A 14,827-nucleotide genomic window follows, 5' to 3' on the forward strand; every position below is an offset into this window, starting at 1 on the left:
GTCAATTCTCCTGCCTCAGCCTCCTGAGTAGCTGGGATTACAGGCATGCACCACCATGCCCAGCTAATTTTTTTTGTATTTTTAGTAGAGACAGGGTTTCACCATGTTGACCAGGATGGTCTCGATCTCTTGACCTCGTGATCCACCTGTCTCGGCCTCCCAAAGTGCTGGGATTACAGGCTTGAGCCACCACGCCCGACTTGATTTCTTATTTTCTTAAATGAATAATCCTTAACAAATTAATATAGGTTTCTTCCACTTTCCTATTTTCCCTGGAGTATATGGTCAAATTGCCCAACTAGCAGTATGGGCCTTTTGATGGGTGGTCTAGAACTTGAGTTTGTTTGATTTCTCCTTTCTCTTCCTGATTTCCTGATCCGTTTGGTTTGGTAGCAGCTCCTTACTTCCTGTGCATGATAAATTCTCTGCATCTCTTGACATTTTATCATGGCAGTGTGCCTATGAAGTCGACCAGCACCTCCTTCTGTTTGAACTTAGTTAAATTAATCATCTGATTTGCACATCAGTCTGTTGCTAGGGGGGTTACTGATGTCACACTGTCAGTATTATGATTACCATAATATCTAACAGGCAAAAAGGAACTGGTTGCTAGTGGAAACCTTAGGGTAAAACTCACCCAGCTTTAGTAACCAACTCGATTGCATAGACTTCCGATAACCATGTGAAGGGGTAAGTGGATTAATCATCCAGTTGGATTCCATTTGAATGTTTTTCTTCCATATGTGTGTTCCCTCTAGGCAATTGTCTAGTGTCACTTGAAATTGATGAGGGCTCTTTTGGAGGTTATTTTTGGGAAGTTGGTGAAACAACAGACAGCTGTTCTCAGGAACAAATGTCACAGGATCTGCCGAAGCTCGCTTCCAGTAAAAAAGAAAGAAAGAAAATACGAGGTGCTGAGGTACATTGTCCTTTTTCTTCCTAGCTTTTGGTTGTTTCCCACTGGCCTAAAAGTGTTAAGTCAGTTTCCCAAACACACGGAAAAAGAGGAAACTAGCATTACGAGGTACCTGCTGTGTGTGCTAGTATGTGACTCTCCTTAAAGCATTGCTTTAGAGAATTGCCAAACTAGGTATTCCAGAACAACACCATTATACATAACAAGTCATGACTTTTTCTAGCTTGTATACAATGTTCTTCCTAATTGGACATTGATTGATCACCCACAAAAGCAAAGTCATTATTTAAAATTGGTCTACATCCTCCTATGCTGAGTAATTATCTTGCTGTTGTTTTCACTGCAATATTAAAAAGCCTTGAAACGTGATAGAAATGAGGTACAGTAAACTCCAAAATTAAAAATCTCTGTTGGCCGGGCGCGGTGGCTCAAGCCTGTAATCCCAGCACTTTGGGAGGCCGAGGCGGGTGGATCACGAGGTCGAGAGATTGAGACCATCCTGGTCAACATGGTGAAACCCCGTCTCTACTAAAAATACAAAAAAATCAGCTGGGCATGGTGGCACGTGCCTGTAATCCCAGCTACTCAGGAGGCTGAGGCAGGAGAATTGCCTGAACCCAGGAGGTGGAGGTTGCGGTGAGCCGAGATGGCGCCATTGCACTCCAGCCTGGGTAACAAGAGCGAAACTCCGTCTCAAAAAAAAAAAAAAAAAAATCTCTGTTAAAAGGTTTGACAAATGGGTCTGTCTTTTTTGCCGATTTGGTTACGTAGGTAGAAGGGTCAATTTTGGGAAATCAAGGCATCAGCTGGATAAAACTGATTGAACTTCAGGTTGTGCAGATTTGGAAAAGCCATATCAAGATTTGTATAAATCTATATGAATCAATTTGTGTGCCAGAGAATGAATAGCTAACTTTTTCTTTTTCCAAATGCCAATTCAGCAATTACTAAGTCTGCTAGCGGTTAATTAAAAACTACCATCTTGTTATGTTCAGAGTTAAATTACAAGTGTGAAAACTACTACTGTTTGCAATAACTGAATGCTCTCTACTCTCTGTACTGTCATCAAAAGGAGGGCAGGGATAAATAACTTTTATTTCACTCACTAAAAAAAAAAAAAAATCTCTCTCCGCTCTTTCATATTTAATTAACTTCTTATCTTCTCAGAGCTTAGGTTTTACTCAGAGTTCCTGAGCAGTAATGGAAATATCTGTTTATTTTGTCCAGAAGATTCTTCTCACATTCGTTGAACAGAACAGTTATAAATAATTGAGCCCTAAAGATACTGGGGAAAAGGACACCCATCCAAAGTTCTAACATTGGAGGCAACTAATCCCAGTAGGGATTTATGGCAGAAGTAGAAAGTGTTGATTTTTGCTTTATTGCCTGTGCATCTAAGCGGTTGGGGAGATAGGGTTGTGAACACTTATGTGGACTGGTAAGATTTTAGTACTTATTTGTAAAGCTGTCTTAATGAACTTAATGTTTCGCTATTTCAAGAGTTCCACCATCAGAAAAGAGGCCAAACTGCCATCACCATGGTGGATGCCAAGTGTCTGAGTGACTGTAAATTGCAGAACAAACTTGAGAAGCTTGGATTTTCACCTGGCCCAATACTACGTATGTACAATATGCAGGAAATATTAGAGACTAGTCATTTATTGTTTGTAAACAACTTACAACAGAAGGAACATATGCAATAAAACCATTCAAATATAAATAGGAAAATAGAAAACCAGAAAGAGGGGAGAGGCAATAAATATACTGAAATCCTACTTACAGATTAGGATTGGGTGTTTTTCTTATTGCAGCCTCGGCCTCCCAGATTCAAGCTATTCTCCTGCCTTAGCCTCCCGAGCAGCTGGGATTACAGGTGCACACCACCATGCCCGGCTAATTGTTTTGTATTTTGTAGAGAGGGGGTTTCACCATGTTGCTCAGGCTTGTCTCGAACTCCTGACCTCAAGTAATCCACCTGCCTTGGCCTCCCAAAGTACTGGAATTACAGGCATGAGTCACCACACCCAGCCCATGGATTGGGTGTTCTTCATCAGTGAAAAACCAGTTACTCTATTATATTGTCCTATTTTTTGTGTTGGTTTTAGTATGTAGACTCTGTTAACTATGTATTTATTATCTATATTCTTCATAGATAGGATGAACAGCCTTGTCTGTCTTCTCAGATGTATCCAATGCCTGACTCTGTGGTTAATCCATACAGGTATCACCTAAGTGTTTGTGGAAAGGAAGGTGCGAGTTGAATAGCTGTGAGTCCACCTCATTTAAAAAGCCATAATTGGACAGGGTGCAGTGGCTTCCGTCTATAATCTCAGCACCTTGGGAGGCTGAGGCAGGTGATTCACTTGAGGTCAGGAGTTCAAGACCAGCCTGGCCAACATGGTGAAATCCCATCTCTATTAAAATACAAAAATTAGCCAAGTGTGGTGGCACACATCTGTGGTCCTGGCTGCTGGAGAGGCTGAAGTGGGAGAATCACTTGAATCTGGGAGGCAGAGGCTGCAGTGAGCTGAGATCGTGCCATAGCACTCCAGACTGGGAGACAGAGTGAGACCCTGTCACCCCCTGCCAAAAAAAGCCATAATGTAAGGGATAATAATAAAAGAATAAAAGTCTGAGTTATGAAATACCTTGAACCCAGTAGGATCATATACAAAACAGAACAATTTAATTTGTTCTCCAAATTCTTCCTCAGCTTCCACCAGAAAATTGTATGAAAAAAAGTTAGTACAATTGTTGGTCTCACCTCCCTGTGCACCACCTGTGATGAATGGACCCAGAGAGCTGGATGGAGCTCAGGACAGTGATGACAGCGAAGGTACCGTCATAAGCTGTACTGCTAGATAGCAACTTTGCACTTATTAATACCTTGTCTAGCATGATTTATGCAGCTTTAAACAGTGTGCAGCCTGACCTGTGAAATAGCCTCTTTGCACAGAGAGCCTGAAAAATAGGCCCCTGGGCTGTCAAAAGAATCTGTTACCTTCACATCTGTATTCATGCCAGTGACTCGACTGGGTGGAAAGTTGGGGAATGACTGGCTCAATGTGCCTGTCCTTTTACTAACTAGAGCCAAATGTGTGGTGCTGCCTTAAAATCAGAAATTCGGGCCAGGTGCGGTGGCTCAAGCCTGTAATCCCAGCACTTTGGGAGGCTGAGGCGGGTGGATCACGAGGTCAAGAGATCGAGACCAACCTGGTCAACATGGTGAAACCCCGTCTCTACTCAAAATACAAAACATTAGCTGGGCATGGTGGCGTGTGCCTGTAATCCCAGCTACTCAGGAGGCTGAGGCAGGAGAATTGCCTGAACCCAGGAGGCGAAGGTTGAGGTGAGCCGAGATGGCACCATTGCACTCCAGCCTGGGTAACAAGAGTGAAACTCCGTCTCAAAAAAAAAAAAAAAAAGGCCGGGCGCGGTGGCTCAAGCCTGTAATCCCAGCACTTTGGGAGGCCGAGGCGGGTGGATCACGAGGTCGAGAGATCGAGACCAACCATGGTCAACATGGTGAAACCCCGTCTCTACTAAAAATACAAAAAATTAGCTGGGCATGGTGGTGCGTGCCTGTAATCCCAGCTACTCGGGAGGCTGAGGCAGGAGAATTGTCTGAACCCAGGAGGCGGAGGTTGCGGTGAGCCAAGATCGCGCCATTGCACTCCAGCCTGGGTAACAAGAGCGAAACTCCGTCTCAAAAAAAAAAAAAAAAAAAAAAAAAAAAAATCAGAAATTCCTACAAGTAAATTCTGGGCCTCCTTTGAGGTCTCATCCTCTGCTTTGCCTCAGTCGATACATCTGACCATTATTTGGGGGGAATTAAATTATTTTATGCCTATTAAGAAAGAGGAACCGCGCTGGTGGCTCACGCCTACATGTAATTCCAGCACTTTGGGAGGCCAAGGCAGGTGGAGCACCCGAGGTCAGGTTCGAGATCAGCCTGGTCAACGTGGCGAAACCTCGTCTCTACTAAAAATACAAAAATTAGCCAGGCGTGGTGGCACATGCCTGTAATCCCAGCTACTCTGGAGGCTGAGGCAGGAGAATCACTTGAACCCAGGAGGTGGAGGTTGCAGACAGCCGAGATCGTACCACTGCACTCCAGCCTAGTGGACAGAGTGAGACTCCATCTCAAAAAAGAAAAAAAAAAGATGAACCAAATTATACCTCCCTGAAATCCCTCCTATGCTGACTGCCCTCCTGATTTATATGAGAGCTGACAGCAGCTGGTCTCTTTCAGGTCACAGAGTGGGTAGGGAGCAGGGGTCTCCAGGATCTCTGAGCTTTGCTGACAGTGGCCCCTGCTCCAGGTATACTATGCTCCTGCAGTGCTTTCTGGCTTCAGGGCTCCTAGGGGAAAGACTTGGCGATTCCCACAATACATTCCAAGGCGTTTTCATTCAACAAATATTTATCAGGAGCTCTCAATGAGCCACAGTAAAATGACAGGAACTACCATTAATTGAAGGCCACCAGTGCATCCTGGGCCTAACCCTTATCATCCCATTTAACTCTCATAGCACTTAGCCGAAGCTCAGAGAGGCCAAGCGACTGGCCCAGCATCACTGAGCTCAGAAGCAGCCCCAGACGATAAGCATACATTAGCATGCGCCATGAAGAGCCAGACCCATCTGTCTTCATCACTACTCTATGTCCAGCTCCCGGAACAGTTCCAGGCACATAGCAGAACTCAGTGTACGTTTGTTGGGTGAAAAGGACAGAACTGAGATTTGGACACTGCCTGGCTCTCCAAACTTTGCTCTTTCCACCCCATACACTTTTCTCACAATTTCTATTGTGAGGATGAACACATTACATTTTTTTTTTTTTTACTGTGTCTGATCTAAAAAAAAAAAAGGACAGTATTATATAGTTCAAATTTAAAACTGGATAAACCATGCAAGTGCCTGGGGCCCTCTGAAAAATCCTGTAATCTCGACATCTGAGGCTTCAACTGTTGGCCTCACTTGAAAAGGATGGCAAGGTTTAGGGATAAACCTCACTGGCCTTTGAGCAGGCAGTTAGCATGGGTGGGGGTGGGCCTCTGGAAAGTGGCTGCCCCAGACCTCTCCTGGTTGTAGAATGTGTTCGGAGTCCCATTCCAGATCCAGGCCTGCTTCTGTTTCCTGCCCTGGGGAGGGGCTCAAGGGACCAGACCAGCACCTGAGGAAAAGGAATGCCAGGTCGAAGATTTCAGAACTGCTCACAACTGCCCTGGACTTAAGGTTAAAGCTACAACACCAAGCTGTTGTGGTCTCGGGCCTGCCGTCCCGGGTCCCAGCATGTAGCCCTCCACAGAAATGTGCTTATGCTAGGGCTGGGAGAAAAACTGGTCCTTTAGTTTACAGTGTTTGCCACTGCTTTAGACTGTGCCTACCTGATCTAAGCCAACTACTGGCCATCAGGTCAGAGGTGGAAGCGACAATTCAGTCCTACCCTTGTAAAAAGTAGCAAACCTGGGTCTCCAAGTTAGGTTTGAAACAGACATTTGAATCTGCTTATTGGAAAAGTGTCATAGCCCCTGCTACCACTAGAGAGGAGGAGTTTTAATATAATGAACCGGAGGGGACATCCTGTGGACTCAGCCTTTTCTTTTCGTGAAAACACCCAGTCCTGGAATGGGCTTGTAGTGGGAGTGGGGTGCAGGGAGTGGGGGTACAGGGAGTCCTAGACCAGAGGCTGAGCATCAGGTTATCCAAACAGTCAGTGGGTTTGATTTTTCTCATTTTCACTCATTGATTGACTTGTCAGTGGGTGAACATAGCTTTATTATTGATTGATTGATTGATTGAGACGGAGTGTCACTCTTGTTACCCAGGCTGGAGTGCAATGGCGCCATCTCGGCTCACCACAACCACAGCCTCCTGGGTTCAAGCAATTCTCCTGCCTCAGCCTCCCGAGTAGCTGGGATTACAGGCATGCACCACCACCTCCAGCTAATTTTCTATTTTTAGTGGAGATGGGGTTTTTCCATGTTGGTCAGAACTGGTCTCAAACTCCCGACCTCAGGTGATTCGCCCACCTCGGCCTCCCAAAGTGCTGGGATTACAGGCGTGAGCCACTGTACCCGGCAGTCATAGCTTTAATTATCTAACCGCTTTCAAACTTCCCAAATGTTTTTGACTCAGAGAACTCATTTAAAATTAATGTGCAACTCCACACAATTCCTCCAGGTTTATCAAAATGCTTCTCTGCAGGTTAACAACATCCTTTTCCATCCCTAGCAGTTTTTAAAGGCTTTTAGCAAAGGTCTGGCCTGCCCTTCCTTGGATGCCTTTTTGGATACAGAAGGAGAAAATCTTCCCGTTCTGTCTTGGCATTCAGGGAGGAACGGGGCTTATAGCTGGTTCAAAGTGACAATGACTAGACTGCAAACAGCCGCCCAGATAAGCAGCCAGCTTGTGTATTTCTCTCGGAGGCATGCAAATATGACAGGCCTTATTCCCAGAGGAAGGCCTAAGTCTGTTTTATGAAGGCTGCTGCAGCTCCGGAGAATTGTTCTTTTCCATCAGAAGGGCCACTTGAATTTTTGTCCCCTTGCAAAAATGTCCTCTGATTGAGAGAATTCACCCCGATGATTTATGTTTATTCCCTGTGCTAGCTCAAATGTTCTCATGGCCTATTTTCCTTTTATTTCCCATCATCCAGAGCTTGATATCATTTTTCAAGGAAATATCATACTCTCAACAGAAAAAAGCAAGAAACTCAAAAAAGTATGTACCATTCTAATGCCTGAATACTTATACCCATATATTAAAAACAGGAAGTAGATCTGTTCATCTATGTTAAGAAAGGGGATAGCAAATCACAACATTCTGCCATAGTGGTAAGATCCTAGTTTAAAGAGGAGCATTTTAATGTAGGTTTCTGTATTGTGAAACGATTTCCATGATCTAGCAGAGAACCCAGAATGACAGGGCAATCATTACATTCTGTTATCGTGGTAAAATTCTACTTTAAAGAGGATCATTTTAAGGCAGATTTCTGTATTGCGAAACGATTTCCGTGATCTAGCAGAGAACCCAGAATGACAGGGTCCCTCCTGCCCCTTCTTGAAAAAGTCACCACTCTGCTTCCCCCAGCTGTCACCCACACTCGCGCTTTCGCCATCTGTTGCCTATGTTCACATATAGCACTGAGCTTGGTTCTGGGTCCACAGTGAACACAGGATGGAAATTCGAGTTTCTATCCCATTTGCTTTTCCAGCTCCTAAGATCTGGCTTCTACGCCCAGCACCATATTAAAGCAAAAGGCCAAGCGTGTCAGGGTTGCAGGTTTTGGGTTGAGGCCTCCCTGGCTTAGGATTTCTGCCCTGCACTTCCCGGAAGTGTGACTTCGTGGAAGTCAGTGAACAGATATGAGCCTCCTGGCACAGTTAAACAGCAGTGCCTACCTCACAGGGCGAATGTCAAGTGAAAGGCAGGTAAAGCTCTGAGCATAAAACACAGCCTATACTTAGTGCTCAGTAATAAACTCCAGGGCGCCAACTCTAGTGACTTTTTCTGTCTTCTGACTTCTGACCCTCTTTATCTGGAGACACCTGCCTTCCTTGGACTTTGGCACCCTGCCACGCCTCGGTTCTTGGTCCTGCATCTCTGTTTCTGTTCCGACTTCGTGTCTTCCTCTTGGCCCCTGACATGCCTGTGCCTGAGATCCCCTCCTTCAGCCTCTGCTCTGGGTCATTCATTCACGGCTTCTCTCCTGAGGCACAGGTCTGCATATCCAGCTGCCTGCTGGGAAGCGCTTCCCTTTTCCTTCTCTTTCCCCTACTTCCTTCCCTTCTTCCTGCATTCATTTGACAAATGGTTACCTAACACCATGAATGTTTTGTGGGTTACACATACATGTTCATGCTTCTCCCCATGTTTATCCCCTCGTACCTCAGGCTCAGGATGTCCAGGACTGACCACACACATTTCAGCCCACCCTAAACCTGCATTTGTGGCCTGGGTTTATCCTGATGGTTCCACCACCTCCCCACTGTCCAGGCTCAAAGCCTTGGAGTTATGCGGAACGCCCCGCCCTGCCTCCCCCACCTACCCCATGCGGCTCTTCACACACAAAGACCTACCAAGTCTTTTGGATTTGAATGATTTTTTAAAATCCATCCCTTTTCTCTCTTCCCACTGCTGCTATCCTAGCTTGCACTCATATTACTTATTTATTCATTTTAGAGACAGGGTCTCACTCTGTTGCCCAGGCTGGAGTGCACTGGTGCCATGATAGCTCACTGTAATCTCAAACTCCTAAGCTCAAGTGATCCTTCTCCCTCAGCCTCCTGAGTAGCTAGGACTACAGGTACACTCCACCACACCTGGCTAACTGGGCAACAATTCTGGCTGGGCATGGCGGCTTACCCCTGTTATCCTAGCACTTTGGGAGGCCAAAGGTGGAAGGATTGCCTGAGCTCAAGAGTTTAAAACAGCCTGGGAAACCTAGGGAGACCATGTCTTGACAAAATTTAAAAATTGGCTGGGTGTGGTGGTGCACACCTGGGATTCCAGCTACTTGGGGGGCTGAGATGGGAGCACTGCTTGAGCCTGCGAGGTTGAGGGTGCAGTGAGCCATGATCACATCAGCACATTCCAGCCTGAGCAATAATATGAGACCCCATCTCAAAAAAACTTTTTTTTTTTTGGTAGAGACAGGGGTCTCATGCTGTCACCCAGGCTGGTCTCGAAATCCTAGCCTCAAACGATCCTCCTGCCTTGGCCTCTCAAAGCACTGGGATTACAGGCATAAGCCACCTCGCCCAACCTCCATATCATTATTTTATTTGTACAATTGCAAAATCCTCCTGTGTTTGCCTCTGACTTTTCCCAATTCCATTTCAGATCCATAAGCAGAGGTTTAATCATGTCACTCACTTGCCTGGAGACTTTCAAAACAAGATGCAAACTTGCTGTACCCCATGAAGCAACTCCAGTGTCTCCTGTAACCTAATCTCCCTCGTCGTCCAACCCAGCAGATGCTTACCTTGTTTCTGCACCTCTCATACTCTCTTCCTGTGAACCATTACTTCAACTGTTCTTCATGCCTGAAATTCTTTTCACTCTTCCCACCCCCTACCCCATTTTTCTTCCTGTTAAAACCCTGTGATCCTTTAAGGAATATCTCAATGGCCACTTCTGTGAGTCCGTTTAAAATGACATTAAGGTGAGTGGATCACTTGAGGCCAGGAGTTCAAGACCAGCCTGGCTAACATGGTGAATCCCTGTCTCCACTAAAAATACAAAAAATTAACTGGACATGGTAGCATGTGCCTGTAGTTCCAGCTACTCAGGAGGCTAAGGCACAAGAATCACTTAAACCTGGGATGCAGAGGTTGCAGTGAGCCAAGATTGTGCCACTGCACTCCAGCCTGGGTGACAGTGAGAGGAGACTCTGTCAAAAAAAAAAAAAAAAAGGCATTTTAGCCTGGGCAACACCTCGTGTCTTATCTACAAAAATTAGCTGGCCATGGTGATATGCACATGTGATTCCAGCTACTCAGGAGGCTGAGGTAGGAGAGTGGCATGAGCCCAGGAGCTTAAGACCAGCCTGGGAAAGGTGGTGAGACCCCATCTCTACAAAATTGTAAAAATTAAGTGGACATGGTGATGTGCACCTGTGGTCCCAGCTACTCAGGAGGCCGAGGCAGGAGAATCTTTTGAGTCTCAGGATGTTGAGGCTGCAGTAAGCTGTGATGACGCCACTGCACTCTAGCCTGGGTGACAGAGCAAGACCCTGTCTCAAAAAAAAAAATAATAAAGTAAAAAAAAATAAAATAAAATGGCATTGTATCCTCATTCAGTAGCTGTCACAGGGTCTTGCACATAGTAGGAGCTCAAAGCTCACCTTACCAAACCTACCAAACAGCTCCAGTGGCAAAAAGGTTAGTTTGCAAACATGGTCTAGTATTTAAACTAGTTGCTAAGTTGAAATAAATGAAAAGAAATCTCTAAGTAAACATTGCCACAATATGCCATAGCTTCAGCTTCCCATTTAAACATAATTCAAATTTGATGAAGTAATTCCGATATCATACCAAATTTTCTGAAAGTAATTTTTTAACTTCTAAATAGCTCATTAAAGGAATCCTTTCCATTTGGTAAACCTCAGTTCTGCAGAAAACCCTTTGGTATAGTTCCTGCAAAGACACTCCAGCAGAAAAAGCAACCTAAGTATTTAAAATGCATCAGGTGGGACCAGTGCCCTTCGTTTTCCACTTTACATAAACCTGAAATAAAACCACATCAATATTTTAAATTGGCAATAGAATTAAATAGGAAGTTTGTGATGGCATAAAATGTTTTGATTTGAAGGATTTATATAAGCCATTTTCATTCTCAGAAGGGCCTGAGACATCTGTTCATCCTTAAATCTGAAAGTGAATGTAAATAAGCATTTGCATTTCCATGTAAAAGGTGGTAGAGGTGTGTTTGTAGAGACGCTTCTCTAACACTGTAGACTTTAATTACTTAAGAGCATTTGTTTGTACCTAGCAGTCTTCTGAGTGCCTAGATAGGTAATATTTGCATTTCTTTGAAATACCGCATTTTCCTTTCATTTTAGTTGGCTTCGAGTGGAATACAAGCCACTTAGAGATTTGGAATATGCAATTTCTGGACTCTGTTTAACACTGTGTGTGTCTGTTGTATCAAATCGCATATGCAGCCCATTGGATTTGGTCATTAAAGCCACTCATTAAGCAAAGTCAATTTTTTTTAGTGGGATTTTTTTTCATCAGAAAGACACTAGACACAGCTTCTGTTACCAATGATGGAGTGGGACATTAAGAGAATATGTGTGACTCCATCTCTAAGTCCCCTTCTACATAGCAAAGAGGGGAACATGGGATTTGGGGTTGGTTGGTAGGGAGGCAGAGTAATCTACGATGTCAGGCTACATAAAGTGGGTTTTGAGTAAGATAACCGTATAATTTATCATCCTGACCAGTGTGCTTTTGAAAAGGGACACTAACCAGAAGGGGTATTGGAACAATAGGAGTAAACTGGGACTATCTTGGGCAAATGGGGGCAAACAGGGGGATAGGGTCCTGGGTTTGGGAGTGGTTCCAAGGGTGGAAGTATTTGTATCTGTGCCCCATCTTCAGAGGCTTCTGCATCCAACAACCGGAGGGCAGCGGCCCTGGGAGGTGTGTGCTCCTGAGCCCTCCTGGGCCACCTGGGTGTTTCCTTACCCTCTCCCAGACACAACATGCTCATCCCTGCCAGATTCCCAATTTACTCTCTTCTCCCAGCCTGCATGCTCTCTTCTTATCTTCCCACCCACCCATCCTGCACATTCTGCAGGTCTGGGCCCAAGAATCAATTTTTCTTTCTTTCCTTCTCTCCCTCCCTCCTTCCCCCTCCTTCTTTCTTTTTTCTTTTTTTTTCTTTTTTTTTTTTTTTTTTTGAGACGGAGTTTCGCTCTTGTTACCCAGGCTGGAGTGCAATGGCGCGATCTCGGCTCACCGCAACCTCCGCCTCCTGGGCTCAGGCAATTCTCCTGCCTCAGCCTCCTCAGTAGCTGGGATTACAGGCACGCGCCACCACGCCCAGCTAGTTTTTTGTATTTTTAGTAGAGACGGGGTTTCACCATGTTGACCAGGATGGTCTCGATCTCTTGACCTCGTGATCCACCCACCTCGGCCTCCCAAAGTGCTGGGATTACAGGCTTGAGCCACCGCGCCCGGCCCCTTCTTTCTTTTTCTTTCTTTCTTTTTCTTTCTTTCTTTTCCTTCCTTGTCTTTCTTTCTCTTTCTTTCTCCTTCCTTTCTTTCATTTCTTTCTCTCTCTCCTTCCTTCCTTCCATCTTTTCTCTCTCTCTCTCTCTCTTTCTCTCTTTCTTTATTTCTTTCTCTTGCAATTCTCCTGCCTCAGCCTCCCAAGTAGTTGGGATTACAGGCATACACCGCCACAACCAGCTAATACAAATTAGCTGGGTGTGACGGTGTATGCCTGTCACGCCAGCTTCCTCCCTCCCTCCTTCCCTCCCTCCCTCCTTCCCTTTCTTTCCTTCCCTCCCTCCTTTCTTCCTTCCTTCTCTTTCTTTCCTTTCTTAGAGTCTCATTCTGTTGCCCAGGTGGGAGTGCAGTGGCATCATCATAACTCACTACAGCCTCGACCCCCTCCTAAACTGAAGTTAACCTCTGGCCTCAGCCTCCCAAGTAGCTGGGACTACAGGCACAGGGCACCATACCCCACTACGTTTTCATTCAGCCTCCACCCCACTCTCTGCCCAGGAGCTTTTGCCGCAGGCTGTAAAATGTTGAAGGTGAAAACTCATGCTTTGACTCCTGTGCATTGAATTCCATGCCAGGCATTTGGGGGTGGGGGCGGGGGAGTTACTCAGTCCCTGCTGGCTGAACTGAAAGGAGCTTTCCTCTACTGATGTTGATGATCTCTCTCTTTCTGACTTCCTATTCCGTGCCATATATTTTGTCTCTTACACGTACCTTGATGTAGTCTCTTGAGAGATGATGCTTAGATCATTGAATGGATGACCATTCAGGAAATGGTTGCAACACAGTTTCCACCCCTGGGTCTCAGCCTGTGAGTCAACAACTATTTATTGAATATAGGACACTGTGCTAGATTTTCTTGAGGAAGAAAATAAGAGCAGATAAAGGCATAGATCCTATCATGAAGAAACTTGAAAATGAGCTCTGTAAACAAAGAATATGTGTATCAAAAATATGGACTCTGTCAGGTGCAGTGGCTTATGCCTGTAATCTCAGCACTTTGGGAGGCTGAGGCAGGAGGATCACCTGAGCCCAGGAGTGCAAGACCAGTTTGGGCAACTCGACAAGAACCCATCTCTACAAGAAAAATAAAAATAAATTAACTTGGGGTCAGGTGCAGTGGCTCACCCCTGTAATCTCAGCACTTTGGGAGGCTGAGGCAGGCAGATCACCTGAGGTCAGGAGTTCGAGACCAATCATGGCCAATGTGGTGAAATTCCATCTCTACTAAGAATACAAAATATTAGCTGGATGTGGTGGAGCATGCCTGTAATCCCAGCTACTTGGGAGGCTGAGGCAGGAGCATTGCTTGAACCCAGGAGGCAGAGATTGCAGTGACCCGAGATCACACCATTGCACTCCAGTCTGGGTGACAAGAGTGAAACTCTGTCTCAAAAATAATAATAAATTAATTAATTATATTAACGGGGCATACTGGCACACACGCCTGTGGTTCCAAGCTACTCGGGAGGCTGAGGCAGATGATTGTCTGAGTTTAGGAGGCTGAGGCTGCAGTAAGCCAGGTTCACGGCACTGTACTCCAGCCTGAACAACAGAGTGAGGCCTTCTCTTAAAAAAAAAAGAAAAGGCAGGGCGCGGTGGCTCAAGCCTGTAATCCCAGCACTTTGGGAGGCCGAGGTGGGTGGATCACAAGGTCAAGAGATCGAGACCATCCTGGTCAACATGGTGAAACCCCGTCTCTACTAAAAATACAAAACATTAGCTGGGCATGGTGGCACGTGCCTATAATCCCAGCTACTCAGGAGGCTGAGGCAGGAGAATTGCCTGAACCCAGGAGGCGGAGGTTGCGGTGAGCCGAGATCATGCCATTGCACTCCAGCCTGGGTAACATGAGCGAAACTCCGTCTCGAAAAAAAAAAAGAAAAAGAAAAAAAAAAAAAGGACCCTAGAGCCAGACTGCTTGGGTTCAAATCTCAGCTCGACTGATAACTTGGACAAGACACTCAACTGCTCTATTCTTAGTTTCCTCATTTTTTAAATAAGGTTAAGAACAGTCTCAACTGCCAGGCGCAGTGGCTCACTCCTGTAATCCCAACACTTTGGGAAGGCAAAGCAGGTGGATGACCTGAGGTCGGGAGTTCGAGACCAGCCTGACCAACATGGAGAAACCCCGTCTCTACTGAAAAAGAAAAAAAAAACAGAATTAGCCAAGC

The 14,827-nt window shown here is 45.4% G+C and overlaps 1 protein-coding gene across 1 annotated transcript in view; it reads left to right on the plus strand.

Moving 5' to 3' along the window:
- Window positions 1–2,096: 2,096 nt before the first annotated feature.
- Window positions 2,097–14,827, plus strand: part of LEMD1 (LEM domain containing 1) — a 31,491-nt gene continuing 18,760 nt past the window's right edge. Inside the window, exons 1-2 of the mRNA XM_010348970.3 lie at window positions 2,097–2,536; window positions 3,630–3,752. Coding sequence (XP_010347272.2) covers window positions 2,455–2,536; window positions 3,630–3,752 — 205 coding nt within the window. The 5' untranslated portion in view covers window positions 2,097–2,454. The remainder of the gene's footprint in view (window positions 2,537–3,629; window positions 3,753–14,827) is intronic.

Source organism: Saimiri boliviensis, chromosome 14, assembly GCF_048565385.1.
Source record: "Saimiri boliviensis isolate mSaiBol1 chromosome 14, mSaiBol1.pri, whole genome shotgun sequence".
NCBI lineage: Eukaryota > Metazoa > Chordata > Mammalia > Primates > Cebidae > Saimiri > Saimiri boliviensis.